This window comes from Pavona decussata, unplaced genomic scaffold, assembly GCF_977016875.1.
Source record: "Pavona decussata unplaced genomic scaffold, jaPavDecu1.1 SCAFFOLD_134, whole genome shotgun sequence".
In the NCBI taxonomy this organism is placed as follows: Eukaryota; Metazoa; Cnidaria; class Anthozoa; order Scleractinia; family Agariciidae; genus Pavona; species Pavona decussata.
Genome location: NW_028145547.1, coordinates 4,150,508 through 4,172,790, shown reverse-complemented (window position 1 = coordinate 4,172,790; position 22,283 = coordinate 4,150,508). Strand labels below are relative to the sequence as shown.

Below are 22,283 nucleotides of genomic sequence, written 5' to 3'. Positions count from 1 at the left end.
CGAAAGAATAACTTCTAAGAAGCACTCGACAGTAAAAACGGTGGAAATCGGAGAGTTCAAGGCGAAGGAATCATGCTTCTGTTGGACAGTTGTAGAACCATCCAGAATATGCGGGGGAAAGGTCATTAAGCTAAAACACAGATCGCATCACTTTGTCGAATTGATGCTTAAACGCAACTGGAAATCTACTTTACAAAAAGATTAAAGGCTTGATTGTCCATTTGTACTAAAAGTTTTCATTTAGGAAAGCGCAGCCTGTTTTCTTCCTGTTTTTTTTTTTTTTTGGTGAAACGAAAACAATTTGTAATCTTACACTTTTATTTACATAACCAGAAACGTGAGTCAGGCCACGTTATTGTAATAGAAATTCCGGTATAACGATAAGACGCGTAACACAAGGGAAGCAACATAACGCTATCTTTGTGACTCAAAATATTCCATTAGCTAGGATAGTCTGCGAAGCATACAATTATAAGAATCAAGGGGCATCACACGTAAATGCCAGTATAGGCATCTTGTTTTCTTTTGCATTCGCTAAGAGTACTAGCCTCTAGCGATGACGGTCCCTTTTTAGTAGACGGAAAGCTTTCGGCTACGGACGGATCTAAATAGATATTTAGCCATGACAAAGCTTTAGTGAATCATAATTGCGTTCATTGTCAAGGGTGTTATTTTTAAAGAAAGCTTTTCCTGTGCGTCAAAACTTGGACAAACCTTGACCATTTGCATATCTAGTTTGAATAGCAGAATGTTGCTTATATCAGTTAGAGGAAACAAGGCAATTACTTTTAGGAGGATCATAAGAAAGCTGATTAAATTCGCCCGAAATTTTGATCGAAACATTTGGAAGGTGCTAGATAAGTGTCGGCTAAATTTCTTTTAATATAAAAAGATGTACAAAAACAAATCATGAACATGCTCTGTCCATTGCATCGAATTAGTCAGACGGATTTTGAAAGAATTCTCACAGCTTATCGTTACTTTGCAGCCATAAAAAGATATACAAAACAAATGAACTCTATCGATTGCATCGAATTAGTCAGACGGATTTTGAAAGAACTCTCAAGGCTTATACAGTCGTTACTTTGTAGCTATAAAAAGATATACAAAACAAATCATGAACTCTGTCGATTGCATCGAATTAGTTGAACGGATTGTGAAAGAACTCTCACAGCTTATAGTTACTTAGTAGCTATAAAAAGATGTTAAAACAAGAAATCATGAATGACTCTGCCGTATGCATCGAATGAGCTAAACGGATTTTGAAAGCACTCTCTCTCTCTCACGGCTTATCATTAACTTTAAAGGTATCATTAGCCTCCGTTTACGTTTTAACAGTACGGCAAATCAATGTCAGTCCCTCGAATAAAAGCCTTGTAGTTGAACGGATCACTCTTGTGCTCAAATAAAGTTGTCATTCATGAAAGTCAAATCAGTTTAGAGACTTGAAACTGAACATTCTAACTAGCTCCAAAACACGCGTTTCTATCCCTAACACAGGTAGGACAAACATCCCGGTGAAAGAAGCAGGTGTTGGTTCAGTGATGAAAGCACTCTCCTCTCACTCATGTACATGGCTCGGGCTCAGTCGATTCCCGAACCCAGTGTCACTGTGATATGTGGATTGAGTTTGTTCTTGGTTCTGGCCCTTGCTCTGACAGTGAGGGGTTTTCTACGAGGGTTCCGGATTTCCTTCCTCCCTAAAACCTATTGTAGATTTTAAGAGATTTCCAATTTCTATTCCGTATAAGGCTGTGATACACCGTTCTAAAAATGGTACCTTCCTTAATTCACAGTACTCGGTTGAATTGTTGTTATTTTTTTCGTATCTATTTGTTTCTTTCTGACTTGTTGGAAAATGGGACCCGTCCATAGGGGAAAGGTGGAGGGCGAGTGAGGGGAGAGGGAGGTAAGGCAGTGGTCAACAGCGTTCTACCTCAATTTCAAGCTGGTCCAGTCAGTCAGAACAAAATCGCTTAACTACAATTGGCTCAACCCACGGATTTTGGAAAAGACTCGTTGCTTAGCAGCATGAATCGTATCCACGATTTCCACCACCACCAAAATCCCGTTCCCAGGGTCCTTTCTCCTCCTCCCAGGAAGAGAGAGGACTCTGGGAACTAGGTTGCTATCACCAATACACATCTCGCGTGTCTCTTGCGTGTAATTTAGGCGTGGAGATGGGGTCAACTTCAAGACGAAATTGTGACACGACCAAATAGGTTGGCGAAAGTAAAACTGCGTGTTAATACGGTAACAAAAAGCCGATTTTCAAAAATTCCAAAAACTTTTTTGGCTTGAAACATGCATATCTGAGCGAAATACAGAAGGACACCATCCTAACTTGAAACCGCGCTTAGCTACGTGCCCTTAAATCAACCACCATGTTTAAACTAGATCTCTTTATATGTTCCAAGCATTCGGGTTCCATTTGCTTAGTAACTGTAAAAGCATAATGACAATAGTTCCCGCGAATGCAAATAAACTTATTTTTCAAATCACGGATTCGGTGGTCCATTAAATTCGACTCGGTGATATTGAAGTCTGCATTTTCACGCGACTTTGCTTTTTGAGACAATCAATTACGCCTAAAAGTTTAGAAGTTCAATCGCTATCGCTGATATAGCGTTTAAAAGACTGGAAGGTTTCTCTTCTCTACAAAGAAGGGTTTTCGTTACTTCTAGAGTGAATGTACGTACATGTATACTGTGGGTTTCCCTTCTAGAAGAATAATTTGTGTTTGTGAAGATCAATTTGTCCAGCCAAGTGAGACTGTATTTAAATAAGGTGGATGGGGTTCCCTTTATAGAACAATGATTTGTGTTTGTGAAGATCAATTTGTTCAATCAACTGAGACTCTATTTATCAAGTTGATGCAATGTTTTTCAAATCTGTTTTTTTTAACATTTTTGATATGCTTACTACAACCACGATATAGTATACGGCTTTGAGAATTCAGTCGAACTAGAGAGGTAAACACAGTGTTTCGCCCTCCTTAGCCTTTTGTGGATTTCTTTTCCAGCGATTTCGTTTCGTTTGGCTGATTTTTTATCAAATAAATGCAATCATTCCGTCCATATAGTAAACACCACTACTTACGTGAACAATCTGTTTGATATTGGAATTATTTGGAGGATATGTTTAAAAAATGAAAGATGCAAAACCCGGTTAGAGACGGCCAATCACTTTAAAGCACCTTCGAGAAAATAATTAATCACTGCGCTTGAAGTAAATTTGTCACCAAGTTTTCGTCTGTTGAGTTATTTTTCTGCATGAATAAACGATGTTTTAGCTGAATGAAAGGAACGCTTCTTTGGAATGTCACACTTCGATTCTCCTATTAGTCATAAAGAACAGCGTCTTGAATGAAAGCAATTAAATCATAGCGTCCTTGATGCTTCTTGGATCTTAAGCGAGAAAAAGACGATATTTAGGCCAAAAGGAACAATTTGTTTAACTCAAATGGCTGACACGGAGAATGCAGTTGCGACTTCAACAGTTTTCCGGCGATGACAGAACGTTTCTATGGATGTAGTGAAATTCAAAGTGCGCTGGATTAAAGCTTATACTCGTTCAAGTACAAGAATATTGCGCATATGTATCACTTAATTTCTTGGACGCTTCTTGTAGTCTAATAAACAACAAAAAGAAATACAATCAGTTATTGTAGTCGGTCTCACTAAAGAAATTCATTCTTTTTATAGAAAGACAAAAGATGGACGCCTTTTACGCACGCATGAACTCACCAACAGAATAAATTAGAAAGTTACACACGAATGCGTCTTACAAAAAGGAGCAATCCAGTTGTCAAAAAGAATGCCAAATAGGAAACAGGCAATATAAAGTGAAACGCAACTTTGGTCGAAACACAGTTTGCACAAAGTAGGGCCTCCAAGGGACTGATTGTCGAAAAATTTTTCGAGCACAAGTACACGCCTGGGAAAATATAACACCCTCTTCCTCCCTTTCTCTGTCAATTTAATTTAGTCAAGTGGAACAGGGGGCATCCGAGAGTGCAAGGGGACAAGGAAACCCGGAATTGAAGGGGGACTGGGGGACCTGGAGTAAAGGGGCAGGAAATGGGAGAAGTAAGAATAAATGGCAATGTTGCGTAATATTTTGAAGGATAAAAAAGTGTAGCGATAGCCCGCGATAGGAGACGTCTGTGTGCAGGTTAGAAAAGTGCAGAGGCGGAGAGCAACTACGGAAGGGGAGCCATCTAGGGAGAGCGGGATTTTCAATGTTCTCCCCACCCCCCCCCCCACCCCTTTCATCCTTTCTTGGCGAACAAGTGGACAATAGCAATTTCAAGTAAATCCAAACGTAAATAATGATATCACATGCACACATTGAAATCCGATCACGGCGGCGGTTTGGCTTTTATCTTTTTAATTGTTTTGTTGTGCCAAGCGATGTGATTTATACCCGCCGACTGATCACACTCTAAAATCTCTCGTTCGTTTGACGACATTTTGGTTGAAATAAAGATAATCCAGTATAAAACTAGGATGAGTCTGGTCTAAGATAACTTGTAACGCCATTTCCAGCATGAAGATTTCGACTCAATAGCAGCACAAATACAAACAGGCGCACTTCCGTTTTTTGGCAAACGCTTGAAACTTTCACCGCTTCATTTACGGCGCATTCAGGTGTAACTTTAGACTACGTGGGTGGTTTTCTGCATTTTTGAAAACTAACCAAATAAAATGCATAATCAATTTCAAGAAACACAAATAGAACTATTATCATTTACGCCAAAATTCCAGTTTTCATCGCCGCCACGTATGAACCACCAAACAATCTTCTGTTGTATATGAAACAAGTCATGTCCTTAAATACAAGAAAATCAAGAAAGAAAAATACTAGATCGCACTAAGTCAGGGTCTTGTTTACGCCCAAAGCAAAAGGCAAAATAAAATATTCAAAAACAGATTTCTTGTGTCCGTTGACGTGCAGCCTTTTCTAACATTTCAAAATCTTTATAGTATTTCCAATGTAAACAAAGCGAGATAGCTTTTTTGATTTCTATACGGAAGAATTTTTCTTAGTTGTATAACTTCACCAGCCTAATGTACTATTTTCTGTTGCTAACAGTGCCTCTATTTTAAAAAGGACGCGATGGCCTGTTAATTCGATGCACATACTAAATATTTAGTAATCAGTAAGACCTATTTTTAGTCCAGACCCAATCGTTTCTGAGCACCCCAAAAAAAGATCTATCAGTAAACGGACGCAAATTCTGCTTCGCCATATAACCAAATATCTTTTTTATTCCAATTACAGCTTCCTTTAGGGCTTCGATACATCTTTTGCTCGTTTAAAATCTACACCTCATCAGGCATTATCGGGGACGCCATGAACACTTAATTAGAACTTAAGCGAAGTTTCTTAGGACGCGATTCTCACGGATGAGTGAATCTGAAATTACAAAAGACGGAGTGAAGCGTGTACATATGGCGTCCCTTTAAATTTTAAACAATGTACCTTTCCATGCAGAAAAACACCTCCAGAGACAAAACTTTACCAAAAAAAATTAACTTCAAACGAGTACACGCAATTCTAGATCCTCTTATAAATATTTTTTTCAAGATGATAGGTTCACAAAACTGCGATCGCCTTTCAGATTGTAAACAGAAGTCTTTAACATATAACGTTGTTTGCGTGAGAATTTTAATGTTACAAGGGCGGAAGATTTTGAATACATGTCATAAAAATCAACCAAATGTAATTAATGGAACTGATAATAGGAAATCTTAGGGTACCAAACACTTGCCTTCGCAAACAATTTAACATTTTTTGCCTTAGATTGCCTTGGTAAAGAGAGTTTACGACAGCCGTAATTTGTTGTAGTTGAAAGTGTGGCGTCTTATATTTGGTACCAAAAAATAATGCAAAGCTTTCTACCCACTTCAATTATAAACTAAGTCTCACTTGGTCTGGCACATTGTTTCCATCAAAGATAAGTTGTTCTAGAACAAGTCCTGCCACGCTACGGGTGCATTCGTTTCTGAAGAACGAAAGGAAAAGATCGATTGTCGAACACAGAATTAAGTGAACTTCGCTTTCCATCACAAAAATTTCTAAAGCAACGGAGCCTTGTAAATAATAATGTAAATATCATCATTTATTTCAAGAGCAAGAAAAAACAAGTCTCACAAATGCCCAAGCGATTTTTGCGGGTCATTAAATCCAGAGTTTTAAAAAGGTTTGCATTATTCAAGACTATTTGTGCCCCAAATTTTGCAAGCACTAACATTTCAATGCGTTCTAAACTCCAAAAAGTACACTCCTTTGAATTGATTGAGGGAAGTTCGAAATATTTTCATAGAAATTGGCGTAAGTGGCTTTAAATGTTAAAAGCACTGGGCGCCGGAATTTTGTACGAGTTATTTATGCATGCCTGCCCTGTAGAAAAAGGGCTTTTAAAGTGATCCTTGGAGCGTCAAAACAGCATTCGGCATTTTTCTCTATTGTTCACCCGCAACGCCCTTCCACACAATGGACGCTGTTTCCAGCTTAGCAGTGGAGCATTTAAATATTTTCAATAAAAGAACATTGCAGACAGATTCGAGAATCAATCACCGCTTGGCGTCTCTAAGGTCAACTACTTCGAACGCAAGCTGTAGTGAAAATTTTACCTCGCACCAAGATGAGTCGTCTTATCGCATTAGGAGCTCTGCTGGTCGCCTGCTTTGTGATAGTGGAAGCTTTTCCAAGAAATCGAGCGGGTAGGTGTTGATTACATTCTTTTTTCACCATTTTAGATTACTTTTTATAAAAAACACCCGGGCTTGACCTGCGTGTGTAAACATAAGTTACGTCCCAAATCGACCTCTGATAAAAACTAACCCACAAAGCCAACGACGTCTAAAAATTTCGCCGGATTTTATTTAACAAACTAGTACACGCTTTACCAAAGGGGAGGAAAGACTTTATCGTTAGTAAATGCAAAGAAGCACAAAACTGCTGGAAAGAAAGCATATTTTTTATATATACTGGCAGAATTCAATGTCTCAGCGCCCGTGAGGAACTTTAACGGGATAAATTTCACTTTCCTTGCAATGATAAAGTACCAGAGCTTGCCTGCATTGAATAACATATCGAATTTACTTCCTTAGGCTTGCCTGAACTTTTTTATTATGCAATGTAATCGATGCCGCAGAATTTAAGACAATGAAATTTTTCATCTTTCTGTCTACACTGAAACGTGTATGAAAACTCCTGCTGAAATTTTGCCCACAGAGAGGGAAAAATTGGAATTACTGCAAAATACTGCGCGCAAACTATTGCAGCGCGGTAAGGCGGCTCCCATACTCACTCAACCAAAAAAACTCAGGGCATAGTCCGAATCATCCGATTTCTTGGGTGTACACAACTGCCAAAAAAACCTAAGAAACGATGTGTGTTAAGCTTATTGTAATTTGAACAAACACGTGTTGAGTCTCGTTGAACGGTTATGCCGTATTTTACCTCTAACATCGCACGTATTAGAGAATTTTGAACAAAAAGCACCGGAATGCCAAGATTTCATGGTTCATTAACGCCCGGTTTAATTTATAGATTAGATGTAGGAGGGGAGGGTTGGTGCGCGAAAGCTTATTAGGTTTTTTGTGCAGGGGTAGGGTAGGGCATTTACTTGTAAGCTAAATCAATCAATCGAGAACAATGTTGCTACCATGACTACGAAGCATATAGTAAGACCAACTGAAGCGTGTCTTGAAACAAGACATTTTTCAAACTACTTAAACAACGAGATAAAAAAATCAAATGCTCGGCATTTCGAGGCCGAATAAACACACCAAATTCGATGAGACCAAACAGATGCGTATTAAAACAATGTTTTTCTTAAATCAGCTTCGTTTTCTTCGGCAAAATCTCGCAACATTGAAAAACTAATTCCTTTCGATTTCGAAGGAGCAAATTTGTCGTTAAAAATGCGAAAAGGGGACAGCTAGCATACTCGTTAAGCCAACAACGGCTCGTGAATTCGGGGGAATGAACAAAGTTCCCTTCCCTAATGTACTTTCAGAGACTTAGTTTCAGTTCAACTTTCCGATCAGATCAAACTGTATTTGTTTACAAAAATATGCGTCGAAAAGAAAACAAAACGATCTGGCAAACAAAGGACACAGCGTTGTCCCTGCTCGAATCGCTTCTCATTCGTTTGTCGGGAATACCCCATCGGCTTGGTGACTGATACTGAAACAAAGCCTGACTTTTCAATCGAGTGTTCCAAAATATTTAAGAGTGAATTCAAGTTTTTTTTTTCTTCAAAAGGACATTTTTGGTCTTTTGGCTGGTGATCAAGATTTCATTCAGGTTAATTTTTTGACACAAATTACACATTATACGGTAATACGCTATTATGTTTGATTCAGTAATTCAGTAGTGTAATCAGGGAGGGGGGAGAAAAAGCCCCCCTCCCTCTCCCCGATAACTCCTGCTACGCAGGCTACTCCAGAATGACAAACCTATGCTATATCTTTCAGAAAGGACTTTGTTTTGTTTAGTGTGCATTCAGTCCAAAAAGGTGTAGTGTTTAATATATAGACGGGGAGATTACATACCTCTTACTAACCGAGTTCGAGATCCGTACTGTATGTTACGGACCGAGTTTTTTCCCGATCCGTAACATACAGTACTGACCGAGAAAACGACCTTAGTTGGATAGTATTTTATGATATCTCTGAGGTTAATTGGGCGCGCGGGAAACGAAACTCCCGGGCCGTACAGTGAAATAGGGCCCGCAAAATTGACCAATCACACCGCGTGTACTAACTGAGGGATATAATAAAGTTCGCTATAACAAATATAAGCAAAAAGGAAACGTTGAAAGGTTTCTAATCAGCTTAATGCACCAGTCAATTCCAACAGTACCCACCCCGCCCCCGGGCTGAAACCCGAGCCATAAGCATTTTTTTGAAATAAAATGGTAAAGGTCTCATGGCGGGAACCAACGAGCTCAGAGGACAAATACCCCACGGTGCAGCTAAAGAGAAAGTAGATTTCTTTCGTTTCTGGGCTTTCCTTTACTTTATTCTAATTAAAGCTTATTTACGTCAAACTAAGTCTCGGATAACTCCTGTTTCTACTGTAGCGGTGACCGTTCGGCATTCTGTGAATCTACCATCAACAGCGACAGTGTTGTAAGCTGTGAATGTCTCTCCTCCGCAGAGTCTCCTTCCCAAAAAAGGAACGAAAAGTCGGAAATGGAGAAAAAGGGGGCGCGTCCCCCGCATTCCTAATTATTTGACTCTGTCTCCGCCCGACTCCCGCGCGACTCCTCTTTTTTTTTTCACTCTCTCCAGTCCCTTATATAGATCTCCGCTCGAGCGCGAAAGAGACCTCTCCTCAAATGCCCCGGGGTAGACTAATGCCCAATCCCAGGAATAGTCAATGTTGAAGAATGCCTCACCGATATCCAGAGGAATTAAGGACAAGTAGACGTGGATACTGCTGGAATTGACTGATTCATAAGTATTATTAAAAAGCAGTAAGGTACAACAGTTACCATCTTCACTATCATTTTACATGAACAGCTTCTGGATGGTAAATGCTGTCAGAATAATGGGGTGGGCAATCACCACGAGTCTAGAGTAGGGCCATTCCTATGCAAGTTTACTGTTAGTAGACAGCTCTATGTGGTTTGTTACTGGGCTTATGTTCTAACCTGGGGAAAGCGTCTCCTGTTTGGCCTCGCCTGTATAGCTCTTTCACAGGCACAACGTACCAACACTGATTCATCCTTAAATGATTATCTTCAACCAACCATACAAATACAATACTAAAGACACTAGTAAACTGTAAGCTAAATGCTCAGGCATTTTGTTACTATGTTCCAGGTTACTCCAGGCATCATGAGAATGGGGAGATTGACAGCCCTCTGCACAAAAGAACTGGGCATTACGCCCCACTGGCAGGGGTTTTTCACAGACGTACTTACGCTTCTCACAGCAAAAGGCCCCTGTCGCATACAGAATATGAACGGCTACATATGATTACAGCAAACCGTCAACTCGATAAACTGAGGGATGAGGCAGAACAAGAGGAGGAAGCAGCTGAAAACGAAGAAGAGAAAGAGGAAGAATCAGGTGAAAAGATAGAGGTGGAGGAAGAGGAAGAGGGTGAAAAGGAGGAGGAAAAAGAGGAAAAAGAAGGTGAAATGGAAGAGGAGAAGGAGGAGAAAGAAGGAGAGATGGAGGAAGAAAAAGAACAAAAAGAAGGCATGTTAGAGATGGGAGGCGAAGAAGAAAATGGTGAACAAGAACAAGAAGAGGAAGAGGAAGAAGGAGAAGAGGAGGAGGAGGAGGAAGAAAAGGAAGGAGAAGAGGAAGAAGAGGAAGAAGAAAAAGAGGGTGAAGAGGAAGAAAAAGAGGAAGAAGAAGAGGGAGAGGAGGAAGAAGAGGAAGAGGAAGAAGCAGGCGAGGAAGAAGAGGAAGAGGAAGAAGAAGCTGGTGAAGAGGAGGAAGAAGAGGAAGAAGAGGAAGGTGAAAAGGCAGAGGAACAAGAGGAGGAGGAAGGCGAAAAAGAAGAAGAGGAGGAGGTGGAACAAGGGGAGAAGGAAGAAGAGGAGGAGGAGGAAGAGGGGGAATTCCAGGAGGAGGAAGAGGAAGAAAAAGGAGAAAAAGAAGAGGAACAGGAGGAGGAAGCTGGTAAAAAGGCGGAAGAACAAGAAATAGAGGAGGGAGAGAAAGAGGAAGAAGAGGAAATAGAACAAGGGAAAAAAGAAGAAGAAGAAGAAATTGAGGAAGGTAAAAAACTTGAGGAGCAAGAGATAGAGCAAGGTCAAAAGGAAGAGGAAAAGGAAATAGAAGAAGGAAAAGAGCAGGAAGAGGAAGAAATTCAAAAAGGTGGGGAGGAGGAAGAAAAAGAAATAGAGGAGGGTGAAAAGGAGGAGGAGAAGGAAGAAGAGGAAGGTGAAAAGGCTGAGGAAGAAGAGGAGGAGGAGGGTGAATATCAAGAAGAGAAGGAAGAAGAAGCTGGTGAAGAAGAGGAAGAGGAGGAAGTGGAAGAAGGGGAAGAAGAAGAGGAAAAGGAGGAAGAGGAGGGAGAAGAGGAAGAGGAGGAGGAGGAAGAGAAGGGCAAGGAAGAAGAGGAAGAGGAGGAGGAGGCTGGTGAGAAGGAAGAGGAGGAAGAAGAGGAAGAAGGTGAAAAGGAAGAAGAGGAGGAGGAAGAGGAAGGTGAAGAGGAGGAAGAAGAGGAGGAAAAGGAAGGTGAGAAGGAGGAGGAGGAAGAGGAAGAGGAGGGAGAGAAGGAGGAAAAGGAGGAGGAAGAGGCTGGTCAAGAGGAGGAAGAGGAGGAGGAAGAGAATGGTGAAGTGGAGGAAAAGGAGGAAGAGGAGGAGGGGGAAGAGGAAGAAGAGGAAGAGGAAGAGGAGGGTGAAAAGGAGGAGGAAGAGGAAGAAGAAGCTGGTGAGAAAGAGGAAGAAGAGGAGGAGGGGGAAGGTGAAGAAAAGGAGAATAAGGAGGAAGAGGAGGGCATGAAAGCAAAGCGTGGATATGGACCAAGTGAAAAAGGACTTATACACAAAAGGCAATCTAAAATTATGAAAATGCTTAACCTGATGGACATGTTGGACAAGCTAAACATCTAAACAAGCGAAAACGTTTAGGAAAGACATTTCTGTATTCATCATTGCCAAAACCAATGCACTAACCACCCAAATGTTCTCCAGCAAAAATAAGGCATTTCTCCATATAGTCATTTAATAGGAATGTGCAGTAATGAAATCATGGGAGTGCAAGATCTCAATTAATTAGCTACGAATACAGTCAAACAGAACAAAGTGGTTCTGATGATGAAGTAAAAAATTGGCTAGGTTAGTAATTGGTGCTTTTTTTTAAACATTCTGTTTCTGTATCAGTTTAGGACAAAACAAAGCAAAATTCAAACTTGTTAAAAAAGGACCCACACTACAAAAGGGATACTTTCTCTTACCTTTGTCACATAATCCCTGCTTTGAAGTCACATTTTGATGAACAATATTGCAATTTGCCATAACAACTCTTGCCTTTTGAGGCATCATGCAAATTCAATTATGAATTTTTACATTTCTTTGGTCAGTATTCTGTTGTCCCATAGACTATGTGATGTTGACAACCCGGTGTCTACAATGAAATTACCGGCAGATCGGAGGGTCTAAAGTTCCTTTTGCAGTCTGGGTCCATGTTTAAAGTTGTTACGATTAAGAAAAAGGAAAATCTCGCTGCAACCTATTCACGAAAGCTTAATGTTAGAGTCTAAAGGTGCTTTCCATTTGACACAACTGGCTGGCCAGACTGGTCAGTTTGAAAATAGAAATTACCAATAATTACCAATTTTAAAATTTAAAGACATGTTTTATCTCAGTCCTTCAAATTTCTTCAAAATAGAATGTACCAGTTTCAGAGTGATTATTTTTTAAGATTTTGCAGGACCATCCCTTCAAATTGATGCATTTGATTTACAGATTGGTCAGTCTGGTCAGCAAGCTCTGGCAAATGGAAAGCACACAATGATCCAAGAATGACTTGTTTTGGCCTTATAAATTATGCCATGAAGCTTGTCAGTAGAAATAATGCAACCAAAGCTGTACTTCACAACTCATAATTCTTTAGCAGGGCTGTACATAGGATTTTTTGTCTGAGGGGGCAAACTCCGCACACCCCTCACAGGACAGACAGGGTTTCTAGTTGGACTTTTTTCATCATCACGCCTACACACATACACAGAAAGTTGCCTCTAAGACCTTTAATTGTTTGGAATTCACATTGAAGGAAGATTTTTTTCAGTCAAATTAGTCGATTTTCGTGTGATTTCAGGGCAGGATAGGTACAAGAAATAGCTCAGCAAACTCAAACACTATGTTAGAAAAATAATTGAGGTTTCCTGGTAGGGGCAGCTGCCCCCTCTGCCCCCGCACTATGTACGGTCCTGATTAGACTTTGTTTTTGTGTAATATAATGATTAAATAACAATTGAAATTAGTAACAGTTTCTTGTCTTTGCTACAACCACTCAGTTCTGTTCACGTCACATTACTGCATCTTTAAATAGCACACAAGCTCTGAAGATCAACACTCAAGCAATGGTAATGTTTTTCACTGCTGTCAATCATTTTCGTGGCTGTTACTCATCAAACCATTAGCCCAAGAAAACAAAACAAAGTCCACGGTCCAAAGGGTACGTTCACAGGCTGTGATTGGTGAACTGCAATCCTTTTTAAATCATTTTCTATTTGTTAGCCTTTTGATTGGTTTTATTTTGGCATAAATATGACAAACAACAGTAAAATAGCAATAATTTGTTAGGCAAGTTGAGTTTTGAAGTTCAGAGTCTACTCGTTATGGGAAGGCACATTGACATTCACATTGAAAAATCCAAACTACAACCAGTCATACGTGACTATCAATGATAACAACAATTTACATATTTTTCCTATGTAAAATTCCTACTTTTTTGTGCTCAACTCCGGCTGATTCATCCAATCATTCTCATTTTCTCTGACTGCCAGCTGGTTATTTTCCAAAACACCTTAGTTTGGTCATCACACTGATGATGTCACAAATGAAACAAGATGCCTGATCCTTCATGGGCAGTTAAAGGGGTAGTATCATGGGAGATATCATGATTTTGGATAAAAATTCACTAAATTTAAACGTTGAACACTGTGTTAAATACTTTCTAAATCGCTAATTTAAAGAAATATTAATAGTGATTCTACAGAGACGAAAGGTTGGACCAAAATATAGTACAACTGATTATTAGTGCGCTACGACAGCGAAAACTGAAAACGTCGGCCCGACGTTTTCAAATTTGAACCCATTTTTATTTTGGTCATCTGCCGGCGAAAATATCCGTGGATAGTTTCTTTGCATTCTCATAGTCTTTTAATGGAATTTTGGTCATTACATCTTGGCTGCTATCAACAGAATAGCGTCTTTTCGATTTTCAATGTGTTACTAAAAATAGCGTGATACTGTTCCTTTAAGGGTACATGTAATTAGCCCCAACAGGATATGCCAAGCGAAAATCTCCACTGTTTGTTCACAAGAAAACTTCGTCAGTCTCCAATCCCATCATCTAGGCAGGCTAGTAGCCCCTTATTATATCACTCATCTGTTTCTAACCTTAACTGGGGCAGACAGAAGTTATAAAATGAATCTGCATTAAACACATCATCCAGATGCTTCCACTGAACCCAGCCATCGCTTTGAAGGAGTGTTCTGTCAGCCTTGCCGTAAAAATGAGGGTCCTGTATGAAATAAAATTAATGTAATTAACATGAATATTTACTGGGCTATGGGGTGTCTGTCTTCATGGTTTGGTATCTCAAAATGTGTTTACCAGTGAATTTCAAATTCAAAGGATTTTCTGCAAAAGGGGTGTACACATCACTTTTTTGCCCCAAAAGTAAGAAAAATGCTCCAAACATGTCCAGGCTTAGCCTGCACTGTGAATTTTGGGTGCTAAACATGAACAATAGACATAGTATGCCTTAATTTTTTTTTACAAGGTTAATTTGCTAGGAATTTTGACTCTGTGCCTTAATATACAGTGTTCATGTAGTGGCAGTTTAATATGATCGAATCCCTCAAAATTTTTCGAGACAAAAAGCAGAATAATATGGATCCACATTTAATGTGCACAAAATCTGCAGTTAATTTTATAACTGGACAAGTTTGGAAAGTTTTTCTGACTTTTTGGCCAAAACAGCGATTTTCTATACACTCCTTTGCAGGAAACTCTTCAACTGTTACAAAGTTATTCTCACCTGGCACCATTTAGGGATAAGTTGGGAAACAATGACAGGAAATGAAAGTACAAGTTACATTACAATATTATCACATAATAACTGATATTCACTTGACTTAAGGTTAAAATTAACCAGGACCACCCCCATAAATGAGCTTTTACTACCTTGTAGTGCTCCAAATTTGTTTAGAAATTTCCACCAAACAGCCTCATCTCTGAACAACTGAGAGATGGAAACCTCCATTAACTTTTAATAATTTTATTGGGGATTAATCACCTTTTGAACAACCATGTCATAACTGATATCTTCCTGGCTAAATCATGACTTTCTTTTAATGGACTGTACTTATTAAATACATGCATTTATTTTCTCTTTATAAAAACATGGGTGGGCTTTGGCCTATGTATTTTCCAGGAACTTTTTAGATGCTACCTACAGCAGCTGATCTTGGTTAAGAGAGCTACATGGACTTACTGCAATCAGAAAATAAAAACCACTGCTTGTTTTGCACACTCCAAGAAGTGTCTTTGAGGCAGCATCTACATCTCCACCTGTTAACAAAATAATGTTAGTACTGAAAAAAATTAAAAGAATAAAATCAATGATTTCAACCACTTTACTGATCATCTTTTATTTATTTATTTATTTATTTATAATTTTTATTTTTTTATTCAGGAAATCAACTAGCTAATCAATAGTCAGAACACTTCCTGAAAGGGGAAATCATGAGGTTAGCCCTATATAAAACAATTTCCCCAAATAAACATTCTAAATCTAAAACAGTCACAAATCATATATCCTGTAGGTTGAAGCTGTCAACCAGAATTTCAGTCAGTCTGGATAATGATAGCAACTGGAGCACTGTATTATATTATTAATATTAATTTTTAATTATTAATGTTACATAAAATTTTTTGGTAACCAGGTGGGTGGGGAGACTCCAAAGTAAAAGGGGCAGGGATGCTCGTCACAAAATTTGAATTTAACAAACCTCTTTTAAAAGGAGACCAATCTTTGTATGGCTAAAGGGTTATTTGACCCATAAAAGATTTTATCATTCTATATTAAAAGATACAGACAAACATCGATCAATGTCCAGTACTGGGACTGTTAATTGACGGTTGTGGAGAAAGTTAAATAAATAAAATATTTACTGCCGGATTCTAGAGTAGTACCAACACAATTTGACAGTGTTGTTCATTTCCTTACACATGTAACCCTAAATATACATGTACCTTGATGGCTAAAAATAATTGGATCCACTCTGAACACCTAAAGTGATACCAACATCCTTAATTTATTTATACACCCAACTAAAATAAAATTGATAAGAGAAAAAAGCATCCATCCCTTTTACATGAGATTCCCCTCCCCATTGTGCAGCATTTTTTTTAAGAAGTCTACACACCTATCATAACTGGTGATCCAAAATGTTTAAAGTGTTCCAGCAGAACTAATGCTGCATCCTGCTCAACACAGTTCCCTCCAAAGACATGGATTATTTTGCTACACACCTAAAACAAGAGGGTTTCCATGTGGTACGTTAAGACAATGAAGACACTCTTAAATATAGAGATACAAAGAAAGTTACAAGTACAAAACATTACACCCAGGCAGTTTTTATCTGTGAAACTACTGTACATTGTACAGTTCCAGAAAAAATCCATACCCATCCCATAGAAGGTCATTGGAAATTCCTAGCGGGAGAGGGGTCTTAAAAGTCAAAATTTTAGAAGCAAAGTATGGATTCAAACTAAACTGGAATTTCCTTGGGGGAGGTGTGTGTGTGTGTGTGTGTGTGGGGGGGGGGGGGGGTGTAAAACAAAAAATCTTCCATGGGGGGAGTATGCATATTTCCTGGAACTGTACATTGCTCCTAGGGCCAAGGTGTACCAGCTGCAGGTGATTTGAAGCTTTGATTCTGTGGATGAAATCCCGAAGTGTGATATAATAATTCAATATTAAACTTATTCAGTAGTGTACTTTACAGTAGTGCTGCATAATTTTATGTTTTTTTTACTATATACGTAACTAAAGACAAAACACATCATAAATAAAAATCATTTGATATAACGCAGTTTTGGGTGACTGGCCTAAGGAGGCTAAATTTAGGGAAGTCAGAAATTAACCACTGCTGGTCTCTATTCCAGTGGTACATAACAGGTGCTCAAGAAAATGAACAACACAAAATGCACAAACCTACTCCAAAAATCTGATCCACACACAAACAAGCTTCCACACAGCCAATCCATTCCCTTGAGCCAACAAAAGAAGCTGGTTTGTCGCCTATATCCACCAAGGTCTGCTGAATTTCTTGAAGGCTTGGTACTGGCAAAACCTCTTTTTTGCTCCTCAGAACATGACGCACCCAAGAGCAAATGGTCTGAAGCGTCCTGTAACCACATCCCCAGCCCTACAGAAACAAATTGCAATTTTGAAATTTTGTATTTGGGTTTTTGATTTTAAATAAATGAATAAATAAATCACTTTATTTAAGTGTCAATGTATTTAGTGCAAAGCACCAACTAATTGGGGACACTTTCCAGATCAAAGTGGAATCGGTCAGTATAAAATGCAGACTGCAGACTGCAGATTGCAGACTGCAGACTGGGTATAAAATGCAGACTAGGTATAAAATGCAGACTGCAGACTGCAGACTAGGTATAAAATGCAGACTGAGACTAAAACCGTATCTTCGTCAAATACAGGATACATTTTCAATTTTCAACTAACCCTAGTGTCACGCAATCGCATTTCCGAGATCATCTCGCACGAAATTGACCTTATTTTTGACCCATTTCTCAACAGTTTGTTTTCTTTATCTCGATTTGGTAGCTTTTTATTTCCTGAGGTCCTTTCTTCACAAAGAAGACTCGCGTTTAATCGCTTTGCATTAGTTCGTAAACAATTTATAAATACGCCCATGTTTTCATGTTATAATGAGGTAAACAGACTTGATTTCCAAGGGGGCAAGCAATTGAAATCGACAGATTTTAACTAGTTTCTTTGAATAAATACTGTCAAAGACATTGTATACCCTCAGTATTCTAGCAATACATGAACACCTATTTTATTCAAAAAACATTATTAATTTTACTGCCACTTACCAATGTCACCGATGCCATATCATGTTGACGCAAAGCGGCGAAGAGGTCGACCACGTGCGAAGGAAAGGTTATGTGTCCGCGTTATAATTTGCTTACATTATGTTTTAGGGTTGTTCATTTCAATTTAAGGTTGACGCTTTTCGAAAAGAATATAATAATGTCAATTTCATGGGAAATGATCTCAAAAGGCGATTGTATGACGCTAGTGTAAGTTAAGTTGAAAAATTCAAAATGCATCCTATATTATTTTGACGAAGAGGAAGTTTTGGTCTCAGTCTGCATTTTATACTCTGTCTGCAGTCTGCAGTCTGCATTTTATACCTAGTCTGCATTTTATACCCAGTCTGCAGTCTGCAATCTGCAGTCTGCAGTCTGCATTTTATACTGACCGAAAGTGGAATTTAGAAGTGTTGGTTTTTTTAGGAGATGGGAAAACCGGACTACCCGGAGAAAAACCTCTAAGAGCAAGGACCAGAACTGAACCAACAACAAACTCCACCCCCATATGATGCCAAGTTTGGAAATTGAACCCGGGTCACATTGGTGGGAGTCAAACCGTGCGCTCACCACTATGCCATCCCTGTTCCCCCATACTTCACTCTATTTTGTGTTTTGCGTAACAGTGTGTCCAGAAAAATATAATTAGTTGTTATTTGAGAGTGGGCAATGTCAAGAGTTTCAAGTGTGAGGAATTATCTCTTTCAGCATTGCCAGGAGAGGAATAGAACTTCAAGAAACAAATTAATTGCAAAGCACTGGAGGAACAGTGGTTTACAACGAAAACATGCATAATTTATTTCCTATGGGTCGTCAAAAATATGCAGCCACAGAGCGTAAAGTACCCAGTAGTGGAAGAGAAGCAAATGAGAGGTTGGAAATGGATGTGGCCATAAGAGCTAGTTTATACAGGCACCCTTTCCCCATAACCCACTTTCTGCCCTGCTTGACAAGTCCATTGACAAGGGGGGGGGGGGGGGGGGAGTGGGGATGGGAACTTGATCGGATGATGGATGTTTATATTTTAATCTCTCAGTTTTCTTCACATTCAAACATTTACCCAAAATTGGATCCTTGCACTTTAGATTAATAAGTCTGGCTCGATATATTATTTTCTTAATCTTTGTTCTGCTTTGATTAACCTGATCTTGATTTTAGAGAATTTTGATAGTCATGAATCAAAACAGCTTTTTTTTCCAAAATAGGAAAAAAAAAACATTATCTACCTACCCTGTCATCCACTCCATCAATGCTGTAATGATAAAACTCGTATCTGCCACGAACAATCGCTGAATCTTCGACTTGAGGGGGAATTTCCAATCCTTCGTGCACGTCACTCAACATCTCTCAAAACCGGTGTGCCCGCGTAACAACTGATCAGCAATATAATGCTAAAAGGATATGCGTGTAATAAGTCAGGGGAGTGCCCAGGGGGAGTTTTTTTACATTCTTCTGGGGGAGCGGATAGGCTTTAATAGCTATGTTAAAGTACGTCGGGGCTCTCAAATTGTGAAAATATTTACCTGTTTGATAACATACTCTACATTTCGAGTTTTTTTATCTGGAAAAATTGTTTCTTTTTATCCCAACCGCAAAAATATTGTTTCTCTCTTCTGCAGCGCTTGTGGCACCCCTCCCCTACTCAGTGACTTTGCGTACTTTTCTTCGACTGTTCGGAGTTTCACTTCTTCTCTTCATTCCAAAGAGGGTGAATTTTGAAGGGAAGTTGTCTTTCTGTTCGCGAAACCAGCAATCGATATTCTTTAGGGGATTTCTGTGACCAGGAATGGTCAATGCAACGTCCAAAGAGTTAGTCTCACTAGAAAATGCTTGCCCTGCCGACGAACCGACAGTGTTATGCATCATAAAAGATGAGACAACTGCAGATTGGAAACACAGTAAACACTCAGTTAATCTGCCTGCTTCCACTCAAATACAACAACTGATTTCTCATGTAGCTAAAGAAGTGAAATATGAAGAAGATTCTTTTCTGCTGGTCTGGAAAAAAGTTCAAGGAGGGAGCACCGAGGAGGTTGTACTCAATGCGGAAAAGAACAAAACATTACAAGAAGTTGGCCTGGCATCCAACGACATAAAGAACCATTTCCTAATCAAAGATAAAGATGGAGTACAGCCTACGAAAAGCAAGGTTTGTGAAAGATTGGTTGTGTATAGAGCTAATGAGTACTTTAAAACCACGTCAGGTGGCTATTGTTATCTTTGGAGAGAGGTCAATCAATCAAATAAATGAGTTACATTTCAAATCGTGTACGTCTTGGCCATGGTTGTGCGGGTCACACTTATTCAGCTTACTTGAATTTTTCTTTCTATTTTTTTTTTCGAGTCCTAACAAACTACGGAGTAACTGTACCAACTATTTTCTCGAGAATGAGGAGAGATTTTTTTAAAGTCACAATTTAATAATGCTGAGGAAGATTTAAGGTTAATCATGCACAGTCATCGAAGGAGATAAGAGTCAATGATATTGAAACTAATTCGATATGTTTTGATTACATCCCTTGTGTATTACAGCACTACTCCCATTCGTCAATTTACTGATATGTCAATCCAACATAAGTTAAAATTCAACTTGAAGCTTTTGAAAAATAAATAAATTAATATACATTTTTTTTGTGAAATTGACTTTCAATATTCATATATTGGCAACAAAGAAAGGCACAAGACAAACAAAAAACGGGTGATAACACATAAATTAAAATGCTAAATTATGTAGCTCTAGTTGGTTTTTGAACAACAGACCTAGAAGGGACTGGAAAATCCTTGAAAATGTTAGGAGGTCCAAGAAAATCCTGAAATCTGTAAACTCAAGTAATAAAGTTTTCTTGAAAGACATTGAGGAACAGCCAGATGGGAAGATCTAACAACTTATGTTCATTATGGGTCCTAAGCAAAAACTTTCTGAGGCCTGAAAAAATTCTGGAAATTTGCTTGGAAATAGGGTATGAATCCTAATATCTCCATTTCCCTCCAATTCTTGACTGTTTAAAACTTCAGCTGCGACCCACTGCCATAATGGTTTTGAGATTCTACTCAGTTCCAGTTTTACGCTGCCCTCTGAAAGCCCGTAAGAAGTTCTGGGTAGTCGATTGTTGCCAGCCAGTTCATCATAACAGGCTTGTAAGGTGGGAGTGCATGGCTGACTTCCAACAACTGTCAATGACTTTTTAACGTGAGAGGTTTGTGCAAACTAAACACTTAACTAGTGTGTGGCATCAGAACAGTATGAAGGGTGTCCAAAGATGCTGACTAGAGATAACTGATCTGAATTATAATGTAAACAAGTCTTGAAGGACTATGTAATGTCGTATGTCAATGATGAGGTAGTTAATTACCGAGAATCATCCATTCAAGTTAATCATTGAACTACAGTGTATTGTTAGAATTCACTCATTGTTGATCTTTGTTTGCAGGATGACACAGATGATATACTTTCCAACAGTGTCAGTAATCTCTTTCAGAGTAGTTCCACTTCCTCCTATCCATCCTATTCCTCCAGTGATTATACCTTAGCAAAGTCAGAAACAGGTATCTCTTTCAAATTTATTCTATACTAGCAATAATCAAAGATTAAGGAGTGCGTTCAATGATCTTGATCCCATGCTCTCTCTCCTTTGCCAAGTTGGTGACGAAATCATCCGCCCCTGCAAAATCTGCGGGGGATGCCAGATAGGCATCCTAAGATCCATTCATTCATTCATTGATCGATTGATTGTCCCATACAATCTCAACTCCAAACGCAATTAAGAGTGTGTTCTCTCTACATCAAACACAAAATTGGATAGTTTTTTTAGAAACTGTGGTGCTGCATGAGTGGGGGAGTCAAAGTGGATGTCTCATCAAGTCTAAACTGGTCCTCCCTTGATGAGCACAGTGGATGCTGAAAGCACCTTAACCTTGACTATGACCCCATGAGTCTCTCATTTAACATGCCTGTAATTACAGGTCTGTCATTAGTAGCCAGCAGCCAGCTTAATAATGTCTGACCCTGTGTAAAGTATGTGTACCTACTGTGATCAGAGTTATGCCATATAATTCCAGTGGCTATAAGCCTTCAGCTGGGCTTAGTTTTGTTCAAATGGCATTTTCTTTATATTTAGCAACTTGTTTTCAAGGAGGTCTTATTGAGGAGAATTTTACCTTTCAAAATAAAAAACTGAACTTAAAACAGTTTCCCCTAACAGTCCATTGGCTTATATTTGGGATAGGGGCTTATTAAATCAGAAGGATGTTAATGTCTTGAGATTTTGGGGGTTGAGTTGCCTAGTAGGGTTTTTTTTTTTTGGGGGGGGGGTGGTTATATTAATAGTAATCATACAGGTTTTTTATTTTGATTTAATTTGTATTTTTGCTTTAAAAAGGGCCTCAAGTTTGTCTAACTCATTTATTTTTAATTAGTTACTGTTAAGTGTTACCCTTGTAAAATCA

At 38.9% G+C, this 22,283-nt stretch overlaps 3 protein-coding genes across 3 annotated transcripts in view; 2 read left to right on the top strand and 1 right to left on the bottom strand.

Annotated features, from left to right (window-relative positions):
• Positions 1–6,565: 6,565 nt before the first annotated feature.
• Positions 6,566–12,965, top strand: LOC146467836 (uncharacterized). The gene is made up of 2 exons (XM_085125450.1): positions 6,566–6,728; positions 9,843–12,965. The coding sequence occupies exons 1-2, from the start codon at positions 6,650–6,652 to the stop codon at positions 11,591–11,593; spliced, it is 1,830 nt and encodes a 609-aa protein (XP_084981576.1). The 5' UTR covers positions 6,566–6,649; the 3' UTR covers positions 11,594–12,965.
• Positions 12,966–13,375: 410 nt separating this feature from the next.
• LOC146467835 (ufm1-specific protease 1-like) lies at positions 13,376–19,221 on the bottom strand. The gene is made up of 5 exons (XM_085125457.1): positions 19,068–19,221; positions 16,937–17,146; positions 16,142–16,247; positions 15,208–15,284; positions 13,376–14,232 (listed from the first exon to the last, which is right to left on the bottom strand). Exons 1-5 carry the CDS (start codon positions 19,179–19,181, stop codon positions 14,089–14,091), a joined length of 651 nt encoding a protein of 216 aa, XP_084981583.1. The 5' UTR covers positions 19,182–19,221; the 3' UTR covers positions 13,376–14,088.
• A 254-nt stretch (positions 19,222–19,475) lies between these two features.
• Positions 19,476–22,283, top strand: part of LOC146467834 (ubiquitin carboxyl-terminal hydrolase 47-like) — a 33,204-nt gene continuing 30,396 nt past the window's right edge. The window contains exons 1-2 of the mRNA XM_085125448.1: positions 19,476–19,986; positions 21,269–21,383. Coding sequence (XP_084981574.1) covers positions 19,624–19,986; positions 21,269–21,383 — 478 coding nt within the window. The 5' untranslated portion in view covers positions 19,476–19,623. The remainder of the gene's footprint in view (positions 19,987–21,268; positions 21,384–22,283) is intronic.